Below are 27,817 nucleotides of genomic sequence, written 5' to 3' on the forward strand. Positions count from 1 at the left end.
ACTTCGAACTTCCCAAGTTCGCTCGCATGATTCGCACAGCAAATTCAAAGGCCACTTTCAGGGGCACCCCAGTAATTAAGCCAAAACAAAATAGCAAGTAAAACATGGTCTCGTTCTAGGGTTTTATCGGGGTACAGAGACAACTGCAAGTTTGCAAGATGCCTACTTCCTGTTAATTGAAATGGAGTGTCCTCCACCAACGTTAACAAGCCCCACTCACATCACTGACAATCCAGATACGAAACCCACTAGGTCACCGCCGTCGCCGCGGCCACAAGAGCCCGACCCCAAGAAGCTCAAAATGTCCACCACCACCACCAGCGACGACGAAGAAGCTACCGCCGCCGCCACCAACGCCGCTAAAACGCCACGGTACAAGCGCCGAAAGGTTGCAATATTCTTCGCTTATTTAGGCGTCGGATACCAAGGAATGCAAAAGAATCCAGGCGCCAAAACCATCGAGGGGGACCTCGAAGAAGCTCTCTACCTTTCCAACGCCGTCCCCGAGCAGGACCGCAGTAGCCCTAAGCGCTACGACTGGGCCCGCTCCGCCCGCACCGATAAGGGGGTCAGCGCCGTCGGCCAGGTTGTCTCGGGCCGCTTCTATGTCGATCCGCCGGGATTCATCGACCGCCTCAATTCAAACCTTTCTCCTCAGATTCGGATTTTCGGCTACAAACGCGTCACGGCGTCGTTTAACGCGAAGAAGTTCTGTGATCGGAGAAGGTATGTGTACCTGATTCCCGTATTTGCTCTTGATCCTTCTGCTCATCGCGATAGAGGGAGCGTGTTGGCTAGTCTTGGGTCTGATCAGGAGTTTGTTAAGTGCTTGGAGTGCTCCGAGAGAGGGCGTAAAGTCGGGGGCTTGATGGGTAAGCGCACGTATGAATTGAGAGGTACGAATTTTGAGGTAAGCATTTCGTCCAACACCAATGAGTCTATGGTTGAATCTGAAATTGGTGAAAAATTTAGGGTTCTTCCCGGAAATGCTGGCTGTGATAATTTGATTTCTGAGCCCAGAAATGAAGTTAGCCTTAGCATTAATGAAGAAATTAAGGTTCTTACGGAGAATGCTGGGGTTGATAATTCGAATTCTGAACTCAAAACTGAAATTAGCATTAGTATTAATAACAATGAGGTTACTGAAATTGAGGTTGAGAATAATCGAGTGGTCCCCAATGAGGCAGAGGCTGCTGATTTGAATTCGGAGTCACTAGATGATACGAATGTTAGTTTTGGTGAAGAGAAGGCTAATGAAAAAGAGAATACAGAGGAAGGAAGTGGAAAAGGAAATGGGTTTTGTTATGGTGAGAAGGAGAGGGAAAGGTTCAACAAAATTTTGAATAGTTATGAGGGGACTCATAACTTCCACAACTTCACCACCAGAACTAAAGCTGTAGACCCCGCTGCTCAGCGCTACATTATTTCATTCAATGCGAACACCACGGTTACAGTTGAGGGTATGGAATTCGTTAAGTGTGAGGTTGTGGGGCAGAGCTTCATGCTTCATCAGATTAGGAAGATGATCGGGCTTGCGGTGGCAATCTTCAGGGGATGTGCTCCAGAGTCATTGCTCGAAAGAGCATTGCAAAAGTAAGTATTTGCATGATCATAGTATGTTTGTGTATGCTTTTTGTTTTTTTTGATTTTGAGAAAGTATGTATGTTTAACTGAGTTTTTTATGCACAAAAATTCAGGGATGTTAACATCAATGTGCCGACAGCTCCTGAAGTTGGATTGTACTTGGATGAGTGCTTCTTTTCGTCATATAACCAGAAATGGGGAGACAGTCATGAAGAGCTGTCAATGAAAGGCTATGAACAAGAGGCAGAAGACTTCAAGATGAAGCATATATACACTCACATAGCATCCACCGAGCATAAAGAAGGTGTTGTGGGTCTCTGGTTGCACTCCCTCAACCACCGTAACTATCCGGATTTAGGTCCTGCTGAGAACAATGGAAATACCAGCAACGGAATAAGTGCTGATACGGGTAATGTCGTTGCTGAGTAAGTTTTTTTTTTTTTTTTTCCCACAGGGAATCCGATTTCTTCAATGTATGCCTTTTATTTCTTCAATGAATACAGCATCTAGCTCTAATGTCTTATAGGGAAAACAAAAGATGTGGCCCAGTTTCATTCATGGTTTAGGTTACTTGCTGTGTAATTCTTCTTAGAGAGGAATTTATGATTACAGAAGGGTTTTAAGAAAGTTGATTTATCCCACAGGTTCCTTTCTCTCCTAATTTTTTTTTGTCCGTGGTTCATCATATCCATAGCCGATGGACGTGCATATATTTGTAAGTTGAAAATTGGGACATTGACCCTTAAACTATGGCCAATTTGTATCTTTGGCTTCTCAACTTACATTCCATTAACATCAATATTTGAATTTGGCAAAATGAGGGACGTTGGTCCTTCACGGGAGAATTTTCATCAAAATGAAGCACGTGAGCCCTTTTTAGATAAATGGGGAAACTCAGTGTACACAGATGTCCCTTAACTTTGACAGAAGAGTTCACATAGAATTGATTAAGAAGTTACATTATGGGCCTTGGTTTAACGGCCCAGTTTCACTTCCGAATTCCAAATCGAGCGACTTTCCCAATGGTCCAATGTCAACTCAAGTGTCGTGATTCTCGTGAATAATTGTTATAGTTGGAAGGAGAGCCAAACCTCTGGCGGGGGGCGTCGGGGGTCCTTCGTGTCTACCCGCGACGATGGGGGTGGATTGGACCCAACTACCACCAGAACTCGCCGAATCAATCTCCAAAAAGCTCACAATCTACGCCGACTACCTCCGATTCCGAGTTGTGTGTCACAGCTGGCGAGCCTCCGTCCCCAAAACCCCGCACCACCTCCGTCCCCAGCTCCCCTGGCTGATGCTCCCCCAATCCCAGCCCAACCAATCCCACCGGGCCTTCTTCAACCTCTCCAACAGCAGAGTCCACTTCCTCCACCTTCCAGAAGCTTCTCACCGCAAGCGTCGCTGCGGCTCCTCCCACGGATGGCTCGTCATCCTCGACGAAACACCCTCCGTCCTCCTCGTTAACCCCCTCACGCGCGCCAGGCGCCACCTCCCTCCGCTCTCCACCTTCCCCGACGTTGTTCGATTTGATTACTCTGAAGTTGGCCGAGAATACGCCCTCCGATCCCCGTCTGGTGACGTCTACACGCGCAGCTTGACCCAAATGCGCGATTCGTTTCTGAAAAAGGTCGTCCTTTCATCTAGTCCTCTGGAAGCCAACGGTTTCACTTTCACCGCCGTAGCGATTGTCAATCAAACCGGCGACTTGGCGTTTTGCAGGGAAGGAGACCAGTCTTGGACTTTGATCGACGGCGCACAGTCGTATTCCGAGGATGTCATATCTGTCAACGGCTTGTTTTACGCCGTCGACAAGAAGGGAACCGTGGTGGTGTGCGATGTTAATGGTCCGTCTCCGTCTAGGGTTGGGATTATCCGAACGCCGAGACTAGAGGAGGCCGACATGCGATATTTGGTGAGTTCAGGGGATGATTTGTTATTGGTGAGTCGGTATTTGGAGATTGATTACGGTTTTCTGGTGGACAGTATGAATGTAAATTACAAGACAGCAAAATTTGACCTTTTTAGGATGAATTGGGCGGGGGAGAGGTGGGACAAGGTTGAGAACTTGGGTGATAGGATGGTGTTTATTGGCGAAAACTCATCGTTTTCATTGTCGGCCTCTGATTTTCCAGGAAGTCTTGGAAATTGCGTTTATTTCACAGACGATTATTCGGAATCAAACAATGAGAGCGGAGTTGGGGGATATGATTCGGGCATTTTCAAATTATGGGATGGAACAATTCAAGAGTTGCCCCCTTATCCGGGGAATTCGAATTATGAGGTGCATTGGCCTGCCGGCTCTCTACCTCTTTGGGTAACTCCAAATCCATGCTGATGCAGTGAAGGCAGGATCATCATTTCAATTGAATGGTAATTAATCGCAGTTATCAGGTGTTAATCATAATGTTAAACAACGGTTTGTACATAATATATTTTCTGTTTCATTCATTTGTTTATGATGTGTGTGTAAGTGTGTACACCCGCTCTTAGAATTCCATGTAATAATTGACTCTCTGCAGTAATCCGTTATATGTCAATGTTTAATAACAGAGATACCGCCGTTGTGTATCAACTCCCTGGTAACTTTAGTGATGTTTACATGATTTAAACTCTGATGCGTCACCGGATGTGTATCTCCGAGTACAAAAGGGGATATGATCCGGTTACATGGCAGATTCGCTCGTCTCAAAGGGATTGTGATGTACAATTACAGATGAAACATTATGGTGGTGACTAGTTTTCGTTTTGCAGAATAAAGTTCTGGAGCTCTGGTAGGGAACTGGGAATATTGGCAGAGGGATTCTCCGTTTGTGCTGAAATTGTTTCATAATTGGAATTGAGCACCAAAGAGCTATGGTGATTTGCACATTACCTATTTACTTCACGTGCTTGGCCGGACGATAGGTTCCATATCTTGTCCTTTAGCTATTACAAGTGGCCTTTTGGGGCCGGTATGTTTGTCCCGGTTTGGTGCTTGTTAGTTAACCAAGACAAAACCTTTTTGTTTATTATGTGACATATAGGGAGGGCAAAAGCGATTTTGATTCTGTTTGACTGGAAAACTTACAACTTTGCTTGGCTCATTGAATCGTTTTCTGGATACGCACCTGCATCAACAAGGGCTTGGTACAATTTTTTAGTAAAAACACTTATAACAAAAACGCATCGGAGAACAAGGGTTTCTTGCAACCGATTCTAGAGAGCCTAATGCGATTATGCTGCGTATAGCGCAAACATTTTAACTGAGGAACTGAGTACGAAACAGAAATCAAACCGGTTCCTTTCAAACTTGAACTTTTTGTACAATTTGAAGTTCCTGTGAACAACCTAAAGCAAACTGGTATCCTCCAATACAGATGCACCCTAGCTAGGCAATACAACGCATGGAGTACATGGACACAGCAGGCGAATCCAGCATGGACGATGTCGTAGAAGACGCAAAGGAGGAAGACCCGTAGACTCTGGGGTGATCACTCTCTAATCCATAGTCCATGATCGGACGGTACTCCAGCTGCTCATCGTAATCGTACACGAAATCCGGAACTTCCACCTCATTCCTCCGCACCTGAACCCACAGAAACTCCAGCCTTGTCACATACTTTAGCTTCTTGTACAACCTGCAGCACCACCAATAAAAACCACAAGCCACGCATCACCATCACCATTCAATAACATGCGCCGTGGCCCGTGGGTCAACGTTTGATAAAATTGTTAATTAATATTTGTCGTATTAATTATCATCTAATTAAACATGCATCGATGTTTTTTAATTAGTGTTCGTACGTAACGTACCCTCCGGTGAAAAGGAGACGACCAAAGGTGGCAAGGAAGAGCTTGGCCTGCAATCCTGGGTGGAGAAAGTAAACGGCTTGGAGGCGATCCTTGACGGCGGTCGGAATTGCCCCGTAGATGGATCGCAGGGTTGAAATTCCGGGAAAGTTGTCGCCGCGATTCACATCTGTGTGAACGTACACCACCGAGAAGAAGGCTTTGTCACCTAACTTTGGGAATATTTTCTCCTCCAAGTACTTGTTCACAGCCTCGTTGCTCACGCTTCGAGCTGGTCATGAACATTTAACATGATCAAAGTAAATTCAGAGTACCCAATTAGTGACGTCCTAATTAAGTAACAAATATTTGTCTGAGTTTGGTAGCGTCGGCTTATAACTAAGGAGGGCGCTAAAATGAAAAGGTATGGATTGTAGGGAATAATTACCTGGAAAGAACTTTCCGACGATGCGAAGAACCTTTCGACCATGTTTGTCCCGGCCATGGATCTTAAAGACTTGAAGTTTCTCAAGGAGGTGTTGCTGGTCCGATATTGAGATTGTTGGTATGTAAGGAGGAGAAGAATAGTTCATTTTTACAAATTCTGAACTTTCCCGATAGACTCGAGAGAGTGCAGTTGTGGTTATTAATAATACAGTGGAATTTGCGAAAATTAAGCAGAATAATTTCTGGAAACGGAAATCCAAAAGTGTGAAAAAGTAAGAGGAAGGGATAAGGGTTGCTTTTGCTTTTGAGTTTTGAGAGGGAAAAGATGATGAAGTGTTGCCGCAAAGTGCAAAGCATGCAGGGTTTCTGTTTGTCTGGATTATATAGTGAGGAGAAGGAGTTGCAGGATTAGGGTATGGATCATGGGACCCAAACAAAAGAGCGCGATGGAAGATGGACGGTAATGATGAGGGAGGGCATTGAGGACAATGAGGAGGGTATATTCTTAAGAATCTTCCGAATGGATATTGAGCCGATCGAGTCTGGCTAACTCTGAATGCATGGTCTGACTCGGTGCAGATACTTTGCCAAGTTTGCAAAGTGCCAGTGGATGTGGAGTGCCCTCCCATATTTGGTCTCTTGGATCGTAATTCGTATGGATATTGGATTCAATGGATTGTTGATATTTGATCTACTTGTAATCGTCTACGTTCATAGTTGTGCTTATGATAAATACTAACAGCAAATTACAATTCCATTACTTTGAAAAGAAAAAAAATTACAATTCCATCACCTTGTATACTTAGAAATGGATCTTACATATGAAATGCTAGATGCTTCCACTTATCCATTTAAATTTGGGAAATTTACGCGTCCAAGATAAATTAACTTTCAATCTTTGCAGTAGGATTAAGGAAACAAATCTCTAAATAAGGGATGTTAACCCAACTAGACCATACCATTCAAATCGATATTAGATAAATAAGTCCATATAAAACAAGTGTGTGTGGTTGAGAAATGCAACAGATAAAGCGAGCCATAATGTTTTGGCAATGAAAGAGACCCACTACTACCTGTTTTATCTCGATGGAAACTTTGCAAACCTTTCTTCTTCATAAAACACCAAACAACGCAGGCTAAAGATCCAATTAATTAATGCTGCTTTTATTGAATATAATTAAACTAAAACTGTGGTATAATCATTGATCAGCAGGCTATAATCTAACGTATATACCTAGCTAAACGATATATACAACAAGGTGTAGCATGCATCGTTTGAAAGGTCCATGACAACTTCTTGACAATGTGGCTGGATTGTTAATCAAGTTTGGTAGCATTCCTATTCACTTGTAAGTGAGAGGTTTTAGGTTCGATTTTCGTCAAATGCGAGTTTGAACCGCATTGTTAGGCTAAGCCCACCTTTTCTCTTTAGTGTAGATAATATCACTTGTTCAAAAATAAAATTTTATATGTATGTAATGGGTTGCCCTTCCCTAAACAAAAACAAAAGAAAGGGCTGTTGGATGGTTGGACTCGGATCCATTATCCAATTGGGAGGAATGCGGAACAGAAACAGGACTCATCATTCATTTGGTGGGATAAGAGTCCCACTTCCACCATGCTTGTGTCGTATGGAGCTACGCAGCAAATATTAATATATTAATTAATTATGAAGTAAACGATGATAGAGGTCTCTATCAAATGAATATCTGAAATCCATTCTTCTAATCTATATAAGCGTTTGAAGTAGACATATGTGATGTATAGCATCAATCAAAAGAGAGGTTGAAGAATATAGGAAAAACATGAAAGGATAGGCCCATAGGGGCATTCCGAGAATCGAACTTGAAACCTCTCGCACCCAAAACGAGAATCGTACCACTAGACCAAATGCCCTCATCGCTACTTCATTAACTTTTGAAGTTTAATATTCAAGGTATTATAAGTTGGGGAACAAAACATGCTGTGTTAAGCCTTCATCTAATGAGTGCAAGAAGTTGGAGTTGCTTCCAAAATGTTATGAGGCCTTTCGAGCACTGGATATTAAGCCCTAGATTACTATCGATTATCAGAGACCACAGATGGAATAATACTAAGCTGGGAAAATTGAACCCAACTATATGTTTTGGGCTATCGATTTCGGCTCAGTTTTAAGCCCATGAAGGGCAGAAGAAGATAACACGATTGCATCCGCCCCCTTGCATAGCTGCGTTAAGGGTGTGGGGAGAGTGGGGGATTTAAATAAAGTTATATAATAAATTGGTATTAAAATTGACATTCATTTGAGTCGAATCTAAGATTTTACATTAATAAGTGAATAAAAATATCATTACGATGCAATACTAAATGACAAAAAATTGGATTTACTTCATCCTTATGACTTTTAAAGGCCATAATTTCCTATTGCATCCCATTACAAGGGAATTTTTTACTTCGTTTTTTTGTAACTATAAATCACTATATGATGCGTACATAAAACTAACTCATTAAAATTTCTTAATTTCAAACATAACAATTATGCACACATATAAAATTACGGTCTTTTTTTCAAAAAAACTTTTTAATACCATAATTACAATTGCATCCCATTATTTAACTTAATTGTAAATCATTACTGGTCTGAAACATAGACATCATCACAACCCAGATTCGCTTTTAAGAAATAGAGGACATACAGTTGACCGGGCGGGTCTAGTGATTTTTGAGGTCTGGGAGGACGCCAAAAAAATGTGCCTTCACTTTATATAAGAAAATTATTTATTTTCACACGTAAGACATTGATCAAATTATACTTAAAAAATCATTTCAAATTTAACAATTTAGAAAACCGGAAAAACTATTTCATTTTGTATCGTGAGAAGGAAACAAAAAAACTCCAGGTTTACAAGTAGATAAATATGAGTTTTGTTTTCTATCTGAACTTTTAAAATGTTTTTGTATAAATCATGAGATTTTTTTCTTATTTACTAACCTTGTCAATATGGGATTAAAAAAGTAATGATGTTTTTTTTGTCTTTAATTGGTATGTATAAGTAATAAATGAGTATTAAATTAAACATTTTGATGACACGTCATATGATTTGCAAATTTGGTCAAAACATTTGATCAACGCATTACTCTTTGTTGAAGATTAGACTTGAATTGGAACAACTGTTTAAAAATAACAATTCACATACCTACTAGCTACTAATTAAAAATAAATTAACAACCAAACAAAAATTTGTAAAAATTGAAAAGAATAAACATGCACTTAGCATTTTGAACTTAGGACATCTTGTTAATTTTAAACAACAAAAACCATTAATTCTAATTAAACTTCTTGATTATTTAGCCAAATTTTATATATTTATACTCTTATGAAAAGAAATTTGTAACAATTGAAAGGGAAATAAGCACACATGATGTTTTGAACCCAAGAACTCCTAATTAATATCAAACAACAAAATCATCGGTTATAGTTAAATTTTTTTGTCATTGAACAAAGTTTTATAAATTTATACTTTTATGAAAATATATATAAATATATCACTCTAATAATTTTGATACTCTAAATTATTTTGGACCCTAAACGGTCGCCCTGACAGCACTAACCCTAGGCCGGGCCTGTACCCAAGGGGTCAACTACTATTCTAAATATAGTAAGCGGAGAACTATTGTTTATTAAAAGCGCCCGAGTGATGGAGTTGTTACATCATTGAAGTCAACATTAGTCAAACAAAATTTACCATAGCTCTGGTTAGACTATATGTACTGTAGTGCTGGGGGTTGAGCCTTTTGAATTTTAAAACTACCTCATTAAAATCACACAAACTATATTTTAAACATATCACATTACGATTTGTCTACCAGAATAAAATTACTCTGCAAACATTAGGAGGCAAATGTTACTCCCACACGATTATTAAGGATAATTGATGAGTAGTGGAGAGATAAAATGAGACTGATCAGCGTAATGATGAAAAAGGTTTTCGTGAACAGCAATCTATTAAGACGTTTTTATAAAAAATAGGTATGAAAAAAAATTGAGCTAAAAAAAAGTGTGTTGTAAATATTTTAAAAAAACTTATTTTTATAGTTTTGAATGAAAAAAAAAATCTAAAAACGTGAAATAGAAAAAATAAATTTATTCTTCTAGTATAAAAAAATAATTTTTTTTCAAAACACAGAAATACCAAATCAGCCTTTAAATCACCCTGCAGTGAGCACATAAATCACCAAACATATACTACCTGGTATTTGCCAATGGATAAATCCGGGCCCCAAACAGCTTATGGACGGGAGTCAAATAGTCAAACTTAATCGACGGTCCAGTTAGCGTGCATGGATAAGCTCCCGGTGGGGTTGAATGCACTGGAAACAATCAGAGAAGGGTGGTCAGATATCTACCAGCAGATGTACGCCAAGATTTTGTTTCAGTCAACAGTTTCATAGGCACAACAGAATCCCCTCTCCCTCCCCTCGAGATTGCATGTCAAACCTCCTCTCTCGGACTTCGCACAAAGACAAGAGAGAGAAGTGAGGTTTCTCGTTCCTTCTCTCTCTCTCTCTCCTCTGTCCTCAGAGAGATATTACAAAGAGCTAGCTACTTACGTACAGCTGCAGAGATGTCAGTCTTCGAACAACTCAAACATTACCCGGAGGGGTGAGAGAGTAGAGAGAGACAGAGAGCAATTAATTAATTAGCGTAAGAGGAGGTTTCGAAATGACAGAAAAAACCAATTTGGCACAAGCGTTACGTTACATCTCACGCGTCCCAATTTCTTTTTTTTTTAATTTATTGAAAAACAGCTTCGGTCAGAGTATTTACTGTATTGCTTAATTACACCTTAAGCTTATCCCGGAAATCATCGCGTTCTTTACTCCATACACTCTTTACTCTTTACTTAAAATTGTTGTATCTCATTATTGTTTTCTTTACTTTTACCCTTGTTGGTGGTTTTCCGGCAAGGGTGTGGCGGAGAAGAAGAGGAGGAGGAGGAGATGTCGCCGGTGGCGGGGAGACAGAAGCCGTGGAATGGGGGGTCGCAGCTGCAGGGTGTGCATTATCCAGCACCACTTGCCACTCATGGGGAGGTCGTGAAAAATGCTGTTGTTTTTTGGGACACTCTCCGGCGCTTCCATTTCATGATCAACACCACCAAGTTTATGTAACTCTACCCTTCTTCTCCTTCTCCTATTTTTTTTTTTTGAATTTTATGCTCCGCAAAATTAATTTATTCTTGGGGATTTGAGCATGATCAGAAAACTAATTCATATAACGTGGCTTTTTGTCCCATCTTTCTAATATTTGCATCTTTTGCCTTTTTTTTCTCAAGGGTTCCTGTGATCGGAGGGAAGGAGCTAGATTTGCACATATTATATGTGGAGGTAACAAGGAGGGGTGGCTTTGAGAAGGTTTGGCTATCTATTTTATCCAGATTTCTTCATTTCACTACATTGATTTATTATTGCCTTCAATTTAAAGATAAAAGAAATTCAAATGTGTTGATTATATATGTAGGTAGTTGCAGAGAAGAAATGGAGGGAAGTGGGCGGTATTTTCATGTTCTCCCCCACAACAACGAGCGCTTCGTTTGTGCTGAGGAAACACTACTCAACCCTTCTTTACCATTACGAACAGGTTCACTTTTTTAGGACACAGGGTCCTTTATCTACCCCAACACCCTCAGGTATTCATTTACTTCTTACTGCTCTGGTTTTTTACCCTCTTTTTTCTACTGATGCAATTGGCTTTTGCTTTTTGTATCTGGACTGCGGATATCACATGACCTTTTTGCTCATAAGTGCTTCCTTTTTCCGGTATCTTTTTGCTCTACCGGCTTTTGCCTTTATATTTTTAGTTTTTGTTTCTGCGTCTCGCATTGTTTCAGCATCTTCCATTTAGTAACCGTTCTGAGTCTGCAGAGAAACCAGAACTGGCGCTGGTGGAATATTCCCCCAAAGGCAAAGGGGCCAAAGGGCGCAAACCCATAAATGGTTGTCCGCTTTTGGTCACTGAGGAAGGTATATTGTAGGGTTCATTTTTTTCGATACAAAATCATATCGGATAAGGTGATTTCAATACTCTTGTTTTTTATAAGGAATATGTAGCGAGGTTTATCATGTTATGTTGACTCCTGTGGTTGGTTCTCTACATGTAGGCGGTCCTTCCTCACTCACTGATTATGTGACGTTATTAATTTTACAAACGTCGTAATTGGATTCTTATCATCATTTAAAAAGTATTTCTAAAAAATTTATTCGATTTAAAGACTGTTTTGGTCATCATATGAATTAAAAAGGTTAACGATTCATTATGAGGATGTTATTTGTTATCATAACTGTTAATTTATTTAACATATATGGATGACTAAACAATCTCTAAACTGAATAAAGTTTTTAGAGCCGACCTTTTAAGAATATTACAAAATCGAATAGTTTCAATTATAAAACGTTTAGACAATAATATAATGCAACATCATTATAATGGGGAAGAATAAAGCTAAACACATAAGAATCTAAGTATTGTTGTTGTTACGACATTTTTGTTACTTTTTAATTATTTATTTATTTAAAATTATGTGCATGTAGAAAGCTGAGTGGATTTGAGTTTTTATTTTCCAAGGCCTCACTCCTATCTTATGTGACAAATATGCGGCTCCTAGCAATGCAGGCTCCATATAAAATTATAACTTTTTGGCAGATACTTTGTACGTCACAATATGCATTGATGGATCGATATCACCCCACACGCCTATGACATGACAGATATGGGACCATTTTAATCCCACGTTTTTGACGAATAATTATGTTACCTTCACAAATGAGGTTTTTGTTTGGAGCATGTAACTAGGATCTAGACCTGTTATCTATCTAATTTGAACTTAATTAAGGTTAATTAGCATAATAAGTTAATAACATGTCCATGGTGATTATTTTTTCAGGTACTGGAACAATTGATGGGAAATTCGATTGCGGCTATCTCGTTACGGTGAAATTCGGTTCGGAGACTCTCAGTGGAGTACTCTACCACCCTAACCAGCAGACTCTAGCCGCTTCTCCTAATCCAACTCCATCCCCCGAACCTGTCAATGCCATTGTACCCTACACCCCCCAAAGATCTGTTCGTGTTGCGGGTTCGAGGAGGAGGAGGAGATCAAGGAGGAGGACAGATCCCAACTACCCAAAACCCAACCGGAGCGGCTACAATTTCTTCTTTGCTGAAACGCATTTCAAGCTCAAGTCCCTCTACCCAAACAGAGAGAGGGAGTTTACCAAGATGATTGGCGAGTCTTGGAACAAACTCCCTGCAGAAGAGAGGCTGGTAACTACAGACGGATAACGTATATACTCTGTAGCAGGCATCTGTTATACTATTGCAAAAAAAGGGGACAATAGGGCCCGTAGGAACTTTGTATTTAACCGTATAGGATCCTTGTATTCTGAAGCAAAAAAGGAAATCAGTGAAATATACAAGAGATCCTTACGGTGAATACATGCCCCCCCCCCCAAAAAAAAACAATTGTTTCACCATCCCCTTTTTGCTACAGTAAAACGGGATCCCAATTTAGCTGCTCCTATATATACATCGTTGCGTAATTTCCTTCTTTCATATACGTATTTATCGCATTCTTTTGTCAATTATCAGGTTTACCAGAACATTGGGTTGCAAGACAAAGAAAGATACAAGAGAGAGTTAAAAGAGTACAAGGAAAATTTGCAGCTCAGGATTCAGGCTGGCCATGGAAATTAACTAGGTCGATTCCAGTTTGAGTTAGCTTTTCGGATGTTTGTCGAGAGAATAATGTAGCAGTCTCTGGTTTCCAAACAGAGTTTTTGCAACCATTTTGCTCTGAGACATGATCTAATTCTCAATCTTTAGTTTCAAACTTTCAATGCACTATGCACTTAGCAACTCCTTCCTTGTTTCGATCTTTTTTATCGTATTTTGTTAGAGCATAGAGGGTGGATTTCAGTTTTTGTATGAAATGAAGCTCCATTGATATCTCATTTTATTGCAAATTGCGTTTAATCCATTAGAAACAAGGGGGAAAACAATAAAGAACCATAAGCTGCGCTGCAAGAAAGATTAAGCAAAGGAAAAAGCAGAAATACCAAGCTAATACTATGAAGCATCAAGAAAGCTTGCTGAGGCCGTGAAAGAAACGGTGTCTCCTCTTCGAATGCTTACGAGAATCCTTGGGCGCAATATAGGGAACAAAATGCACCTGAGAACATGGATGGTAGGAACTAAATAGACAGGAATGACGGAAAAGACCAAGGACGCAACTCGGGGTGAAACTGGAAGACGTTGAACTTAAGAACATAACATGCAAATCCGGAAATAGTTCAACGACCATTGCTATACGTAAGCCTAAATTAAGTAACAATCTTACAGATATACAATTCGAATGAATAACATTCCAAGTAGGAGGGGAAACCTGAGAATGGTTGTGTATGCCAAAATGCTGAACTGGAATATTGTCATCAAGTAGCTTCTCATTGTCGTATGACAGGCAAAAATTCCTCCGAACGTGCTTCCTGATTGCAAACACGTCAGATCAAAATCAAAATGTAATTAATCATATCCATCTTTTTGGTTGACAACGGGGGCGTAAAGCCGGAAAGAAGGAAAAACTACATTAAAATGTCACGAGGGCAAGCGACCCAGCTATATTATCAGCAACCCGCAAACGATGACAAGATAACCATATTCATTTTCAAACACAAACAGAATAATATTGAACTTACCATGAAATGTTCACAGTCAACCAAAATCAAATGCATCAGTTTTTTTCTTTAGTATACATTAATAAATACAGAAAGACAAAAAAATGAAAAGTTGGCAGATCAAGTGTTCGAGAAAATGCCAAGGTGAATAGTATCGACCGAAGGAAGTGCCGTCGAGCTTTAGGACGGAGATGCGCATGGCGCTGCCCAATTCGAGACTGATGAGAGTGTCGACATCGGATAAGGTTGGTTTTTTGGGAACGTCGGAAAGTATAGGATCACTGACAAGGGCAGCCAGCGTCGACTGCAACCTGGCTTTCTTTATGTTGCTTTCCTTGTATCCTTCCACGCTTATCTCCCCCTTCCCCTTCGCATCTCACTCCATCGGGTATTGACCTCACTGCTCTATCAGGTCTCTCGGAAAATCAGCAGAGCAGAAAGAAAAGAAGCTACTGCCAATGGCTTTTCGCGGGATCTTTCTTTTTTGGTTTTCTTTGCTGGTGCATTCAGGCCACGTGGGGAGGAGGGTGTTTCAATTCCACTTGCACCAGAATATTTACCCTAATTAGGAGTAAATTAAGCAGTTAAAAATGCAGTGAAGTATGACAGCCACACGCCCTTAACGTCACCTTGTATTTATTGTCAACGTATTTGAGTCAGGGAGCGTTCGAAAATAAGAAGATTTTTCCACATTGAAAAGTCAAAAACCTTGCACAAGCTTATAAAAGAATTGAGTTATTCTTTATCGTCAATTGCCAACTGACATTTGCGTAAAGCTTCTACTTACTTTAAAGAATAAGAATAGATTAGTTCATTGATGAAGTCCAACAACAACGCATACTTTACATAATTTAAAACGGTGTATCTAGTTTGAATTCTCTTCTCCGTATCTAAGAGTAATTTAGAACATCTTATTAAAGAAATAAATTCACACATTTAGCAAGGCAATTAGAAAATTGATTTGTGGAGGTAAACGGTTGACAAATTTAACAAGAAATCGATACATATCCAGCAGTAGTGAGAACCTCATAGAATTTATTTAGAAAAACCATTATACAACTAATCAAGACATGCAAAAGAATTCTGCCAAACATAATTTCATAAGGCAAAACCAGAGTGCTTACCAAAACAGTCTCCAAACTCAACAAAACCTAACAACAAGGTTTCTGGTTGAAGAACACCAACGCTTAATTTATTCAAGTCTGCAATTAAGTGAACTAACTGCAACGCTGATCAACTTTAATTAGGTAGGCTTTTGCATCTCAACCACCTTCTACCACGACTCCCGGCTCGATATCTCAGACCACCACCTTCCCACAATCTCTCTCGAAGTAATCAGCTCTCCCCTGTCGGTGGCATTCATCAGGTACTGCGTGTTGGGCAAGTGCGACAGATCAGCCAGCGAGAATTCATCCCCCGCCAAGAACCGGCTCTCCCCCAGCCTCTTTTCGTACACATCCCGCACCTTGGCAAGCTTCTCTTCATTCTGCCTTATCACTCCCTCGTCTTGCTTCAGCTTCATTCTCGGCGCGAATGCAAGCTGAAACACCAGCGTTGAGCTCGGAGGGCTGAAGCTCTGCCTTTCAGCCTCCAGCCACTGATCTATTGACGCTTTTGCCAATGGATTCATTCCGTACAAACCCTTGTTTCCCTGATCTGCATACTTGTCACATATGTACCGGCATATGGCTCTGGATTCTAAATGGAAATTGTATAAAAATTTATATATTAAAATGCAAGCTCCCAATTAAATTATCCATAATTAGGAATGCGCTGCCGAATTAGTAAAACAAAGAAATTAAGAAATATACCGAAGAGGGAGATACGTTCGTCTTCGAAAGCTGGTACTTGTCCAAATGGCTTAAAAGAACACCATCATGAACGTGAGTCTGTGAGTGAGAGAATATATAATACATATACATATTATATATTATATATGCGCTATATTATGTAGGAAACGAACGATACCTGAATCTTGAGGTAGTCGGGCTTCTTGTGCTCGCCTTTGGCCATGTTGACGGAAATGAGCTGATAGTCCACCCCTTTCTCAAGGAGACAGGCCAATACTCTTGACACCGCCGTCGACAACGGTGGTCCGTACACCTTCACCGGAGTCGCCATTTGTTTTGCACTTAGACTTTGAGATTGGATGGGTTTTTCTCTCTTTCTGGATAAATTATATGGGAAATTTGGAGTTTCTAGTTGACTTCAAGTCCCGTTTTACACCATGCTAAAGGACGACGAGCTGCTCTACTTTATCCTTTGCTTAAAATGGTGGGAATTGGATCCCTTCCGGATCTTAGAAACTTTCACATCTTAACCGTTCATCGTATATCGTACAGTAATAAATTATTTGACGAAAACTAACTGTACGATATACGATAAACAGTTAAGATGTGAATGTGAACACGGAAATTTCCTGAAACGAAAGAGACAAGAACAACGTGCACAAACAAATATTTGTATTTGATGATTTTGGGTTACAATCTCTCTCTATTTTGATCCTCTGATTCGATCTCCGTAAGGTGTGTATTTGTGGATGTGCGATTGATCCAAAGGGCCGTTGGGCTTGATCTAAGGATGAACGTTCTTCAAGGGCCGTGGACTTGATCTTGAAGGTGGATTTGAGCGGATCTTCAAAGGGGCTTTTGGGCTTGATCTTTGAAGAATAGTGATGAACGGATCTCCAAGGGCTTTTGGGCTTGATCTTGAAGAACAGTGATGAACGGATCTTCAAGGGCTTTTGGGCTTGATCTTGAAGAACGGTTGGATGTGTGGATTTGTCGACGTTGTTGATCCAAAGGGCCGTTGGGGCTTGATCTTGGATGAACGGATGATGAACGATGGTGCTTTCTTCAAGGGCCGTCGGGGCTTGATCTTGGAAGAACGAAGAACGAAGAACGAAGAACGCTTTCTTCAAGGGCCGTCGGGGCTTGATCTTGAATTGGTGGATGATTGTTGATCCAAAGGGCCGTTGGGGCTTGATCTTGGAAGAACGATGAACGAAGAACACTTTCTTCAAGGGCCGTCGGGGCTTGATCTTGGAAGAACGATGAACGAAGAACGAAGAATGCTTTCTTGATTCTTCGGGAACCTGGATGCTTGAGAGCTTCGGAGTTTCAGAGCTTCAGAGCTTCAAGGTGTAATATGAATTGGTTCCCCTCAAATGAATGAAATTGGGCTTGTATTTATAGAATTTTCCAAGGCCTAATTTTGAATATAATATTCCAGATGAAATAAGTCGTTTCTGCCAGGTGTTGACACGTAATCTATTTGATGACTTTTCCAACTCATCTCAATTTTCGTTGAGTCACATGCTACGTGTAAAATTTATGTAATACATGAGCGTTGACACTTTGATTTATCGGTCAACATTTATTTACCGAAATTTCGATGTCTACAAATGCCCCCACTTCAAGGCGCGTCGTATACATGTGCTTGTCACGTGTAGGAGATGCGTTTTGAAGTCCCTTAATGTAGATGTCGATCCAAGGGCCGTCGAGGCTTGATCTTGAATTGGGCTGGAGATTTCTTCAAGGGCCGTTGAGGCTTGATCTTGAATTGGGCTTGAGATTTCTTCAAGGGCCGTTGAGGCTTGATCTTGAACTTTGTTTGAAATTTCTTCAAGGGCCGTCGAGGCTTGATCTTGAAGGTTGAAATTGGACCACAAGGAGCTTCATGTGGTAGATGATCTTTGGCTTTGGTAGTGGGTGAATCGGCACGTATTTTGTTGCGCTTGTTGACTTTCCACAGCTTTGATCTTGAACTGGGTTGGAGGATTTTCTGGATTCCTCCAATTGTTGATTTTCCACAGCTTATTCTTGAACTAGGTTTTGATTCAAGGGTGGTAGACACTTGATCTTGAATCGGACTTGTGATTTCCTCGATGGCCGTCGAGGCTTGATCTTGAATTTGGTTGGAAACTTCTTCAAGGGCCGTCGAGGCTTGATTCTTGAAGGTTGACTCGAACACATGGCAAGCAGGCACGAGGTGAAGGTGACGACTTGTTGCTTTGTTCAATCTTTCTAATTCACACCTGAGCAGTTTGGTCAACGGTATGATCTTCAAGATTGATGGGCTCTTCTTCCAGTTTGTGACTTGGTCTTTAAGGATTTGATTCAAGGGTGGTGAATCGGCACGTGCAGCCCACAACGCCTAGTAAGTCGACCCAAGAATTTGAGGGTCAAAACGAGTTCACCGTCCTCAGGCAGATGCGGCATCTTCTCGAGTTATTCATCTCAGACTCATTCTGCTGAGTTGACTGTGCATACTGCATTCTTCTCTGCTTGTTTCTTCAGGCAGATGTGGCATCTTCTCGAGTTCTTCATCTCAGACTCCTTATGCTGAGTTGACTGTGCTTGCTGCATTCTTCTCTGCTTGTTTCTTCAGGCAGATGCGGCAGCTTCTCGAGTTCCTCAGTTCGGACTCCTTCTGCTGAGTTGACTGTGCAGACCGCATTCTTCTCTGCTTGTTCCTTCTGCACGTTGTCTCCACATGCTGCAAGGTATCATTTTCACTTGCCTTATCTGTTCTTCAGGCAGATGTGGTAGCTTCTTTGGAAGTACAGCAGCAGTGAGAGACGAGTACGCGAGAGCAGTGCTAGGTAGACAATCAGGGAAGGGTTCCAAGCAATCGGTTCCTTACCCGAGTTTGAGTGGAAGTTCCGGCATATTGTTTTCTTTATCCTTGTCTTTGTAGGTAAGAACAAGGACAAAGGAAATGACATGGAGAACGCATGATATGAGATACTCTTGCTTTCTACCCTGGTGATATGAGATACTTTTGCTTTGGAGCTATTGGCTTGCAGAGGTACCCCAAGGAATAAGGAACACTGAATGACTCGAGAGGTTTCGTTGGGAAAACATTTTTTGGAGATGAAGAAAGGCTTTGTATGTCTGCCTTGCTATGGAAGGTGAAGGTGGACAGTTATAGGAGGTCCCTTAATACCTGTAGAGGTACCATTCTTTCACTCGTGTCGGCAACCGTTGGATGATTGAACAGTAAACTTCACGTGCTTTCTCCTTCACCCAAAAATCTTCGACAAATTGTCCGTGATTTGCGCAAAGTTGAGTGTGCATATGACAGGTGATGACGCGGCTGAAAAAGACTGGCGCCTCTTCGATATCTGGGATCAGCGCTTCGACAAATTACCCGTGATTTCCGCAAAGCTGAGTTTGCGTGTGATGGGTGTCGACGCGTCTGGAAAAGCAAGATGCTTTTCCGATTTCCGAGCTTGCCTCTTCGATTTTTGAATGGCCTCTTCGAATTCTGAGCTCGCTTCTTCGATCTCTGAAATCCCGTCGAGTGCTGATTTTTTTATAGAGGCATGCAGTTCGTTTCAAAGCACACTTGAATTTTCGCTTGTGAAAACTCCCCTCTTGTACTTCTAAGATCTTGATTTGTCCGATCTCTTCTTCCTTCAACACTTTGAAAATGTCTGGACCCTCTGACCGTCGTTTTGACTTGAATCTTGGTGAAGAGGCAGTCCCGCCTTCTCCAGACAACATATGGCGCCCATCCTTCATATCCCCTACTGGTCCTCTTACCGTTGGGGATTCGGTGGTGAAGAATGATATGACCGCTGCGGTGGTGGCCCGAAACCTTGTCACTCCCAGAGATAACAGACTACTTTCCAAACGGTCTGATGAGTTGGCTGTTAAGGATTCTCTGGCTCTCAGTGTGCAGTGTGCAGGTTCTGTGTCCAACATGGCCCAACGCCTATTTGCTCGAACCCGTCAAGTTGAATCGTTGGCGGCTGAAGTGATGAGTCTCAAACAGGAGATCAGATGGCTCAAGCATGAGAATAAACAGTTGCACAAGCTTGCACACAACTATGCCACAAACATGAAGAGGAAAATTGACCACATGCAGGAATCTGATGGTCAGATTTTACTTGATCATCGGAGGTTTGTGGGTTTGTTCCAGCAGCATTTACCTTCGTCTTCTGGGGTTGTACCGACTGCTGAGGCTTCAAACAACCAACCTCCGACGCCTTCTCTTCCTGGAGCTCTGCCGAGTTGTGAGGCGCCACCTGATCGTCCTTGAATATCCCCTCTTGTAAATTTGATTTGATTTGATTTGAATTTTTTTTTTTTTATGTATAATGCAAATTTATGTAAAATTTCCAGAAAAATAAATAAAATGGACCTTCTATTTCTCTCTTTGCATTTGTTTTTTTTATTTTTTTTGTTTTTTTATTTTTCTTTTGGTGCTGGATGCACCAAGTTCCATCATTTTTTTATTATTATTATTTTTTTTTTACATTTTTATTTTTTATTTTTTATTTTTTATTTTTTGCACATGGTGCCCATACACCACCAGAAACTTTTGATCTGCCATGGGGCTGTACCCCATCTTTGATCCACCATTCCTCTTTTTTCACGTGGTGCCAGATGCACCACTTTGCTTTGCTCCACCATCCTATTTTTTTAATATATCTTTTTTGTATAAATGTTGATGATGGGTAGAGAAATTTGCAGGCAGCGGAGCAAGGAGGACGGAGAAGATGGTGCTTCGAGCTTCACGACCGGCTAGTCGTTTGACGGCAGTCGTTGAAGTCGTTTGGCAGCTGCGAGGCAAGAGACGGAGGAGGTGGAGGTGATCTTGACGTCGGATCCAGCTAGAACTCAGAGCATAGCCACTGAGCCCAACCACCGAACACAGCCGCTGCACACCCGTTGTACTGCTACTGAGCACAGTCATTGCGCATCCGTTGCACTGCCACCCAGCACCGCCACTGATCGAGCACAGCCACAGAGCACCGCTACTGAGCACAGGCACATAGCACAGCCCACTCATCCCTCGGCAGAGATCCAAAGCAAGAAGAAAATTCCAAAAAACTGAGGGAAGTTCCTGTTCCTGTCCCAGCGATGATCCTTGTGCCATGGGACCTGGTCCAGGCCGTATGGGTTGGATGGAGCCACATGCGGCATGCCCTGCTGTTGTCTCACTCGGTCAAGTTCTTGCTCTAGTTGAATAAGCTTCAAACGACTCGTTTCTAACTGCTGAACATAGGCCTTCTTTCGCATCCGGCTTTTACGAGCAGCCTCCCGATTTTGTGCAAGACGTCTTTGCACCTTGTCTGTAGGTTTAGTTGCTTCTTGATCATACTTGCTAGAAGGTCCCAGAATTCCATGAGAAGCATCCTCTGACTGGTTATCTAGTTTTGCGTCTTCATCCAGTATCATGGATGCTGAGGCATTAAAATTACCGCAACTCCTAAAGCTTTCGTCCCACATGCTAATTTGGTGGATAGGCTCAAACACTCCCATCCTTCTTGAGGTGACAAACTGGGTGGATGGAGAATTCATGTTTCTTCAATGAATATCTGAATTGAAGCAGAGATATGGATTTGAAATCGAAAACTCTAGCTCTAGCTGCTGCTGCTCTCGGTCGATAGTCTCAGCTCTGCAAGTCCCATCATTGACTTAACGAGAGAGAGAGAGAGAGAGAGCGACGTGGCTGGGGAGTTGAGCGGCGGTGGAGTCTCAGACCAGGTGAGCAGATCGGCGGTGGAGTGATATGAGACTGAATCAAACCCGTGAATCCCTGCGTGAGGCGATCCACAAAGTCCTGCCCATGGCGCTGCACCTCCTCCCAAGCTTCGAAGGACCTCTCGACCGACATTTCGACGAAATTTGAAAGTTTTTCCTACTATTCCTCTGAAACAATCACAGCTTCTTCTTAGCACAAACCAACGGGACGAATTCTCGAACCAAAAAACAATGAAATTTGGGATTTTTAGCCACTGATTAGGTAAAACAAATCTAAAACAGTGAAATTACAATCCCAAGCTTGAAAATTTGAGCTCTCGGGATTAGGGTGTTCTCGGATAAGCTACTGGAGCTCGGGTGGTTGTCGAACTGCATCGGCTTTGAAATTAGCTGGTTGCTGGTGTTGGTGGTTGCCGAAGTATTCACCGGGTCCTTCATTTCCATGGTGGTGGTCGACGGATCGTTGAGCCAGAGCGACGAAGGGTCGTTCTCGCCCTAATCGGCGGTGGCGCCGCCGCTCATAGGCCAAGAACCGACCTCCAAATTGTTGAAATCAAACAAAACCCTGACCTTATTCATCAGATCGGAGCTCTGGTAGATGAGCTCGGTCGATCCCAACTCCACAACCCCATTCGCCGTCGGAACGCAAACCATAGTCTGCAACCCAAACACTTGGCCCTGTCGCGCCCGCTCGCACGGAGAAGCCGCCAGTCGGTCCAGTCCAGCAACCCAGACCGGGGTGGAGTGAAAGAAGGCCTGACCCGAAAGCCCGCCGCCGTTGACGAACGACTGAGTCATTGAAACGAGAAAGAACCACTCAGTATCAGTCACTTCTTGATCCACGGCGTCGTCGTCCGCTGACCTGTCGGCGCCGGAAATCAAGGAGTTGAGGTCTCGGAGGACTTTCTTGCGGTACTCTTGTTCGACGGTATCCGGTAGTCCGTCATGTGATACGCAGCATTTTGGGGATGGGATTGGTTGGGAGGCGGTTGAGAGCCACATTGAAGCAGAGCTCGAGAGCTCGACATTGGAGAGGATGAGAGGTTTGGTGCGGCTGAGATTTAAGACAGGCATTGGACTTGACCGCGGATTGGGCTTGGAGGCTGCCACTTGGGCCTGGATGGCCTCCTTCTAAGAGGCTGGCCGCTGATGGATATACATACATACATAAATATATATATGTATGTATATGTATGTAAAAGAACTCTTTTTTTTTTTTTTTTTTTTTTTTTTTTTTTGTAAACGAGTAATAACGTATGTATTCCTTTTTCTTTTTTTTTTTTCTCTTTTTTTTAAAAAAATATATAAAACATATGTATATTTTTTTCTAATAAAACATTATTATTATTTTTTTATTTGTTGTGACTGAACTTGACATTGAATATTCAAGCTGCCTACGTACCCTTCCAAAGAGATCAAGTCGAAACGTAGTTCAAATACATACATTTTTTTTTTTTGGTATTTTCTTTTTGTGCCGTTTGCAGTTTTAACTCATGCAGGCCAGGAGTGTTGGTGTCGTTTGCAGTTTCAACTCGTGCAGGCAAGGAGCATTTGGTGCCGTGTTGCAGTTTCAGCTCGTGCAGGCAAGGAGCGTTGGTGTTGCCTTTTATGCTCGTGCAGACCAGGAGCGTTGTACCATGCGGTTTAGGCTCGTGCAGGCGAGGAGCCTCGTGTCCTACCGTTTAGGCTCGTGCGGACAAGGAGCTTTGGTTCGTGCAGTTTAGGCTCGTGCGAACAAGGAGGTTTGTGCCATGCAGTTTAGGCTCGTGCAGGCGAGGAGCCTCGTGTCCTACAGTTTAGGCTCGTGCGGACAAGGAGCTTTGGTTCGTGCAGTTTAGGCTCGTGCGAACAAGGAGCTTTGTGCCATGCAGTTTAGGCTCGTGCAGGCGGGGAGCCTCGTGTCCTACAGTTTAGGCTCGTGCGGACAAAGAGCTTTGGTTCGTGCAGTTTAGGCTCGTGCGAACAAGGAGCTTTGTGCCATGCAGTTTAGGCTCGTGCAGGCGGGGAGCCTTGTGTCCTATAGTTTAGGCTCGTGCGGACAAGGAGCTTTGGTTCGTGCAGTTTAGGCTCGTGCGAACAAGGAGCTTTGTGTCATGCAGTTTAGGCTCGTGCAGGCGGGGAGCCTTGGTTCGTGCAGTTTAGGCTCGTGCGAACAAGGAGCTTTGGTTCGTCAAGCGATCTGAGAGAGTCGTTCATCGCAATCTTCATAGCAAGGAGCCTTGACTGAGTAGTTGAAGAAGTCTTCAGGAAAGAAATCACGCATCGTGATGGGGATGGACGATCTATGTGTCGAAATTTCCTCATTTTCAACACGTTCACGTTGCTTTGAAGGTTGACAAGAGCTGCTTTGCCCCCTTTCCGATTGGCGGACTTGTGGAGGAGACGTATGCTTCTTGTGCAATTTCTTAGGAGTGACTTGAGTCCATCCTTCAATTTTGCTTGTCTTGGACGATGCCCCCAGCGGTTGAGGTGAAAACTTTGAGTCGGAAGAGCCAGAAGTGAAGGTGGTATAGTTTGACTTCGCCACTTCGTCAAGATCTAGCTCGATGATTCCTTTCTGAGCCAGCTTCATGATGAGATCTTTCAGCACGAAACATTTTTCTATCGGATGACTGATGAAGCGGTGGAATTTACAGTACCTTGGACTGTCGGTGCGATTCATCTTTTCTGGCCGTTTGCACTCAGGCAAACCAATCACCTTCTTTTCCAGCAAGTCTTCTAACATGGCAACCACATCAGAGTCGGGGAATGGATAAGTCTTCTCCTCAAGCTCCTTCAAAGTGCGTCTACGCATCTCTTGATCACGAAAAGCTTCGGTTTGAATCGCCTTGCCTCGTGTGGATATTTTGACGGGAGATGTGTTGACCGTCATCGCTTCCTTGATGGGTTTCCATGCAGCCTTTTCCACCTTTGTCCCAAGAACTTTGTCGTTCTTGTAGTCGGCGATCGGTTCTTTCTTCCCATGATGGGCGATGCTCAACTCCATGTCATGGGCGCGAGTGGCCAATTCCTCGAAGGTCCGCGGTTTAATGCCTTGAAGGATGTATTGCAAACCCCATTGCATGCCTTGGATGCACATCTCGATTGAAGAGGTTTCCGAGAGCCTGTCTTTACAGTCGAGGCTTAGAGTGCGCCATCTGTTGATGTAGTCAATGACTGGCTCGTCCTTCCACTGCTTTGTGCTCGTTAGCTCTAGCATACTCACAGTGCGGCGGGTGCTATAGAAGCGGTTGAGGAATTCCCGCTCTAATTGTTCCCAGTTGTTGATAGACTCAGGCTCTAGGTCTGTGTACCACTCAAAGGCGTTTCCTTTCAGCGAGCGCACAAACTGCTTGGCGAGGTAATCCCCTTCGGTTCCTGCGTTGTTGCAAGTTTCAACGAAGTGGGCAACGTGCTGTTTTGAGTTTCCCTTTCCATCAAATTGCATGAACTTTGGTGGTTGATAACCCCTCGGCATCCTTAAGGCGTCGATCTTCTTTGAATACGGCTTTGAGTACAACTCGGAGGTATTTGAGCTCCCTTCGTACTGTGCCTTGATGGTGTTGGTGATCATCTCTTGCAGCTGCTGGATAGAAAGGGATCCCATGAGTGCCGCTGCTTGGTCTGGCTCCGGCTTCCCATCGATTTTCTTCACCGGGGGTTCTTCGTCTCCGCCAGCTCCTCCCTTTAGTGGATCATCCTCTGGGTCGGGTTTATCGCCGTCCTGCGCCTCCAGTCGGTTGACTAGTGCTGCAATTTGCAAGTCTTTTTCTTCCACAGTTCGGGTTAGCCTTGCGATTGCTTCATTCATTTGAGCCAGCTGCTCATCGATTGAAGTTGCTCCAATGGTCATGACTTGCATGGCTGGACTGTCGCTTGAATCGGCATCGGAGAGCATGGATTCGGAGTATTTCCTTGGACTTTCGCCCCTTGGTGCCTTTGGTGAGGCTAAGGTGATCAAAGGCTCGTGCCTTGGGTGCTCTTGTTCCCTTGGCAGAGTTGATGCAGAGGTGAAAGAGGCGGCAAAAGTAGCTCTTGCCTTGCTTCGAGTCGTGATGCCTAAAGTGACACCACTTGCGACGAGGACGCTCTTGTTCTTTACGCCAGTTGCGGGAATAGTTTGAGCCTTCCTTGATGCCATTAATTTTGGAAGTGTGCTCAAATTTCTTGAACGGAGAAAGAGATGAGAGGTAGAGATTGTCCCACTGGGCGTGCCAATTTGTGAACACGGAAATTTCCTGAAACGAAAGAGACAAGAACAACGTGCACAAACAAATATTTGTATTTGATGATTTTGGGTTACAATCTCTCTCTATTTTGATCCTCTGATTCGATCTCCGTAAGGTGTGTATTTGTGGATGTGCGATTGATCCAAAGGGCCGTTGGGCTTGATCTAAGGATGAACGTTCTTCAAGGGCCGTGGACTTGATCTTGAAGGTGGATTTGAGCGGATCTTCAAATGGGCTTTTGGGCTTGATCTTTGAAGAATAGTGATGAACGGATCTCCAAGGGCTTTTGGGCTTGATCTTGAAGAACAGTGATGAACGGATCTTCAAGGGCTTTTGGGCTTGATCTTGAAGAACGGTTGGATGTGTGGATTTGTTGACGTTGTTGATCCAAATGGTCGTTGGGGCTTGATCTTGGATGAACGGATGATGAACGATGGTGCTTTCTTCAAGGGCCGTCGGGGCTTGATCTTGGAAGAACGATGAACGAAGAACGAAGAACGCTTTCTTCAAGGGCCGTCGGGGCTTGATCTTGAATTGGTGGATGATTGTTGATCCAAAAGGCCGTTGGGGCTTGATCTTGGAAGAACGATGAACGAAGAACACTTTCTTCAAGGGCCGTTTGGGCTTGATCTTGGAAGAACGATGAACGAAGAACGAAGAATGCTTTCTTGATTCTTCGGGAACCTGGATGCTTGAGAGCTTCGGAGTTTCAGAGCTTCAGAGCTTCAGAGCTTCAAGGTGTAATATGAATTGGTTCCCCTCAAATGAATGAAATTGGGCTTGTATTTATAGAATTTTCCAAGGCCTAATTTTGAATATAATATTCCAGATGAAATAAGTCGTTTCTGCCAGGTGTTGACACGTGTCCTATTTGATGACTTTTCCAACTCATCTCAATTTTCGTTGAGTCACACGCTACGTGTAAAATTTATGTAATACATGAGCGTTGACACTTTGATTTATCGGTCAACATTTATTTACCGAAATTTCGATGTCTACAGTGAACATCCTACGATCCCCACAAACTGAATCCGAAAAAGAACCTCTTCCAAAATGGTGGGTTTGATGGGGCCCACCGCCTAGCTTAACTAACAAAAGAAGCCCTTTATGAGTAAGGTTAGGAAACTAAATTTGTAAGTAAATTTTGTAATCCAAATGATATAAAAGTTGATGATTAGATTATTATTTAAGTGTTAATTAACTTGTTTATTTCTTATTAGCGACACATCATTTAGTTTACAAACTAGTCCACAAATTTAGTCCACCTTTACCTTTTTTCTTAAGGCCTAATGGATTAAAAGTCATAGCGGTGACATGATAGTCAGAAGATAGTTTTTGTAATAAAAAAAAATGGGCTTTAAAATTATGTGGTAAAGTTTGTTAGGATAAGTTTTGTTAACTCTTTAGTAATTGTTAGCACGTGAGGCTCACATGTGAGGCTAAAAAGATAAAATTACTCCCAAATGTGCGGTTCACGTGGTAATAATTAACGGAGAGAAAATAAAATGCTTGTTAAAGCTTTTTGGTGACGACTTTTAAATGATTTTTCTTGTTGAAGAGGCTTTTCATATCTTCAACCGAACGGTTGCTAGACCGAGTTAATCA

At 42.5% G+C, this 27,817-nt stretch overlaps 6 protein-coding genes and 1 pseudogene across 12 annotated transcripts; 3 read left to right on the forward strand and 4 right to left on the reverse strand.

Moving 5' to 3' along the window:
- Positions 1 to 78: 78 nt before the first annotated feature.
- On the forward strand, positions 79 to 2,225 carry LOC126603552 (uncharacterized). The gene is made up of 2 exons (XM_050270434.1): positions 79 to 1,593; positions 1,698 to 2,225. The coding sequence occupies exons 1-2, from the start codon at positions 182 to 184 to the stop codon at positions 2,011 to 2,013; spliced, it is 1,728 nt and encodes a 575-aa protein (XP_050126391.1). The 5' UTR covers positions 79 to 181; the 3' UTR covers positions 2,014 to 2,225.
- Positions 2,226 to 2,640: 415 nt separating this feature from the next.
- LOC126603554 (F-box protein SKIP23-like) lies at positions 2,641 to 4,159 on the forward strand. Its single transcript, XM_050270435.1, has one exon. The coding sequence runs from the start codon at positions 2,720 to 2,722 to the stop codon at positions 3,920 to 3,922; it is 1,203 nt and encodes a 400-aa protein (XP_050126392.1). The 5' UTR covers positions 2,641 to 2,719; the 3' UTR covers positions 3,923 to 4,159.
- A 687-nt stretch (positions 4,160 to 4,846) lies between these two features.
- LOC126603555 (uncharacterized) lies at positions 4,847 to 6,416 on the reverse strand. The gene is made up of 3 exons (XM_050270436.1): positions 5,804 to 6,416; positions 5,380 to 5,647; positions 4,847 to 5,204 (listed from the first exon to the last, which is right to left on the reverse strand). The coding sequence occupies exons 1-3, from the start codon at positions 5,946 to 5,948 to the stop codon at positions 4,955 to 4,957; spliced, it is 663 nt and encodes a 220-aa protein (XP_050126393.1). The 5' UTR covers positions 5,949 to 6,416; the 3' UTR covers positions 4,847 to 4,954.
- Positions 6,417 to 10,259: 3,843 nt separating this feature from the next.
- LOC126605515 (high mobility group B protein 9-like) lies at positions 10,260 to 13,696 on the forward strand. 4 transcript variants are annotated; one of them, XM_050272926.1, is made up of 7 exons: positions 10,260 to 10,949; positions 11,118 to 11,196; positions 11,303 to 11,471; positions 11,587 to 11,601; positions 11,707 to 11,805; positions 12,726 to 13,124; positions 13,430 to 13,696. In XM_050272926.1, exons 1-6 carry the CDS (start codon positions 10,783 to 10,785, stop codon positions 13,121 to 13,123), a joined length of 927 nt encoding a protein of 308 aa, XP_050128883.1. In that variant the 5' UTR covers positions 10,260 to 10,782; the 3' UTR covers position 13,124; positions 13,430 to 13,696. The 4 variants fall into 4 exon arrangements, with proteins under 4 accessions (XP_050128883.1, XP_050128880.1, XP_050128882.1 ...); XM_050272923.1 differs by having other exon boundaries at positions 10,263 to 10,949; positions 12,726 to 13,105; XM_050272925.1 differs by lacking the exon at positions 11,587 to 11,601 and having other exon boundaries at positions 10,264 to 10,949; positions 11,716 to 11,805; positions 12,726 to 13,105.
- A 61-nt stretch (positions 13,697 to 13,757) lies between these two features.
- LOC126605517 (glutathione S-transferase PARB-like) lies at positions 13,758 to 27,208 on the reverse strand. 4 transcript variants are annotated; one of them, XR_007616976.1, is made up of 7 exons: positions 26,645 to 27,208; positions 16,480 to 17,523; positions 16,323 to 16,371; positions 15,636 to 16,209; positions 14,671 to 15,072; positions 14,223 to 14,322; positions 13,758 to 14,009 (listed from the first exon to the last, which is right to left on the reverse strand). XR_007616976.1 is itself a non-coding variant. In XM_050272927.1 (3 exons), the coding sequence occupies exons 1-3, from the start codon at positions 16,630 to 16,632 to the stop codon at positions 15,785 to 15,787; spliced, it is 627 nt and encodes a 208-aa protein (XP_050128884.1). In that variant the 5' UTR covers positions 16,633 to 17,767; the 3' UTR covers positions 15,472 to 15,784. The 4 variants fall into 4 exon arrangements, 1 of the variants encoding a protein (XP_050128884.1); XR_007616977.1 differs by lacking the exon at positions 26,645 to 27,208 and having other exon boundaries at positions 14,671 to 15,052; positions 16,480 to 17,767; XR_007616978.1 differs by lacking the exons at positions 14,671 to 15,072; positions 26,645 to 27,208 and having other exon boundaries at positions 16,480 to 17,767.
- Positions 22,131 to 23,093, reverse strand: LOC126605516 (transcription factor MYC2-like; annotated as a pseudogene).
- On the reverse strand, positions 23,419 to 25,381 carry LOC126605513 (uncharacterized). Its single transcript, XM_050272922.1, has 2 exons — positions 24,045 to 25,381; positions 23,419 to 23,860 (listed from the first exon to the last, which is right to left on the reverse strand). The coding sequence occupies exon 1, from the start codon at positions 25,201 to 25,203 to the stop codon at positions 24,175 to 24,177; it is 1,029 nt and encodes a 342-aa protein (XP_050128879.1). The 5' UTR covers positions 25,204 to 25,381; the 3' UTR covers positions 23,419 to 23,860; positions 24,045 to 24,174.
- Positions 27,209 to 27,817: the final 609 nt, after the last annotated feature.

Source organism: Malus sylvestris, chromosome 15 (assembly GCF_916048215.2).
Source record: "Malus sylvestris chromosome 15, drMalSylv7.2, whole genome shotgun sequence".
In the NCBI taxonomy this organism is placed as follows: domain Eukaryota; kingdom Viridiplantae; phylum Streptophyta; class Magnoliopsida; order Rosales; family Rosaceae; genus Malus; species Malus sylvestris.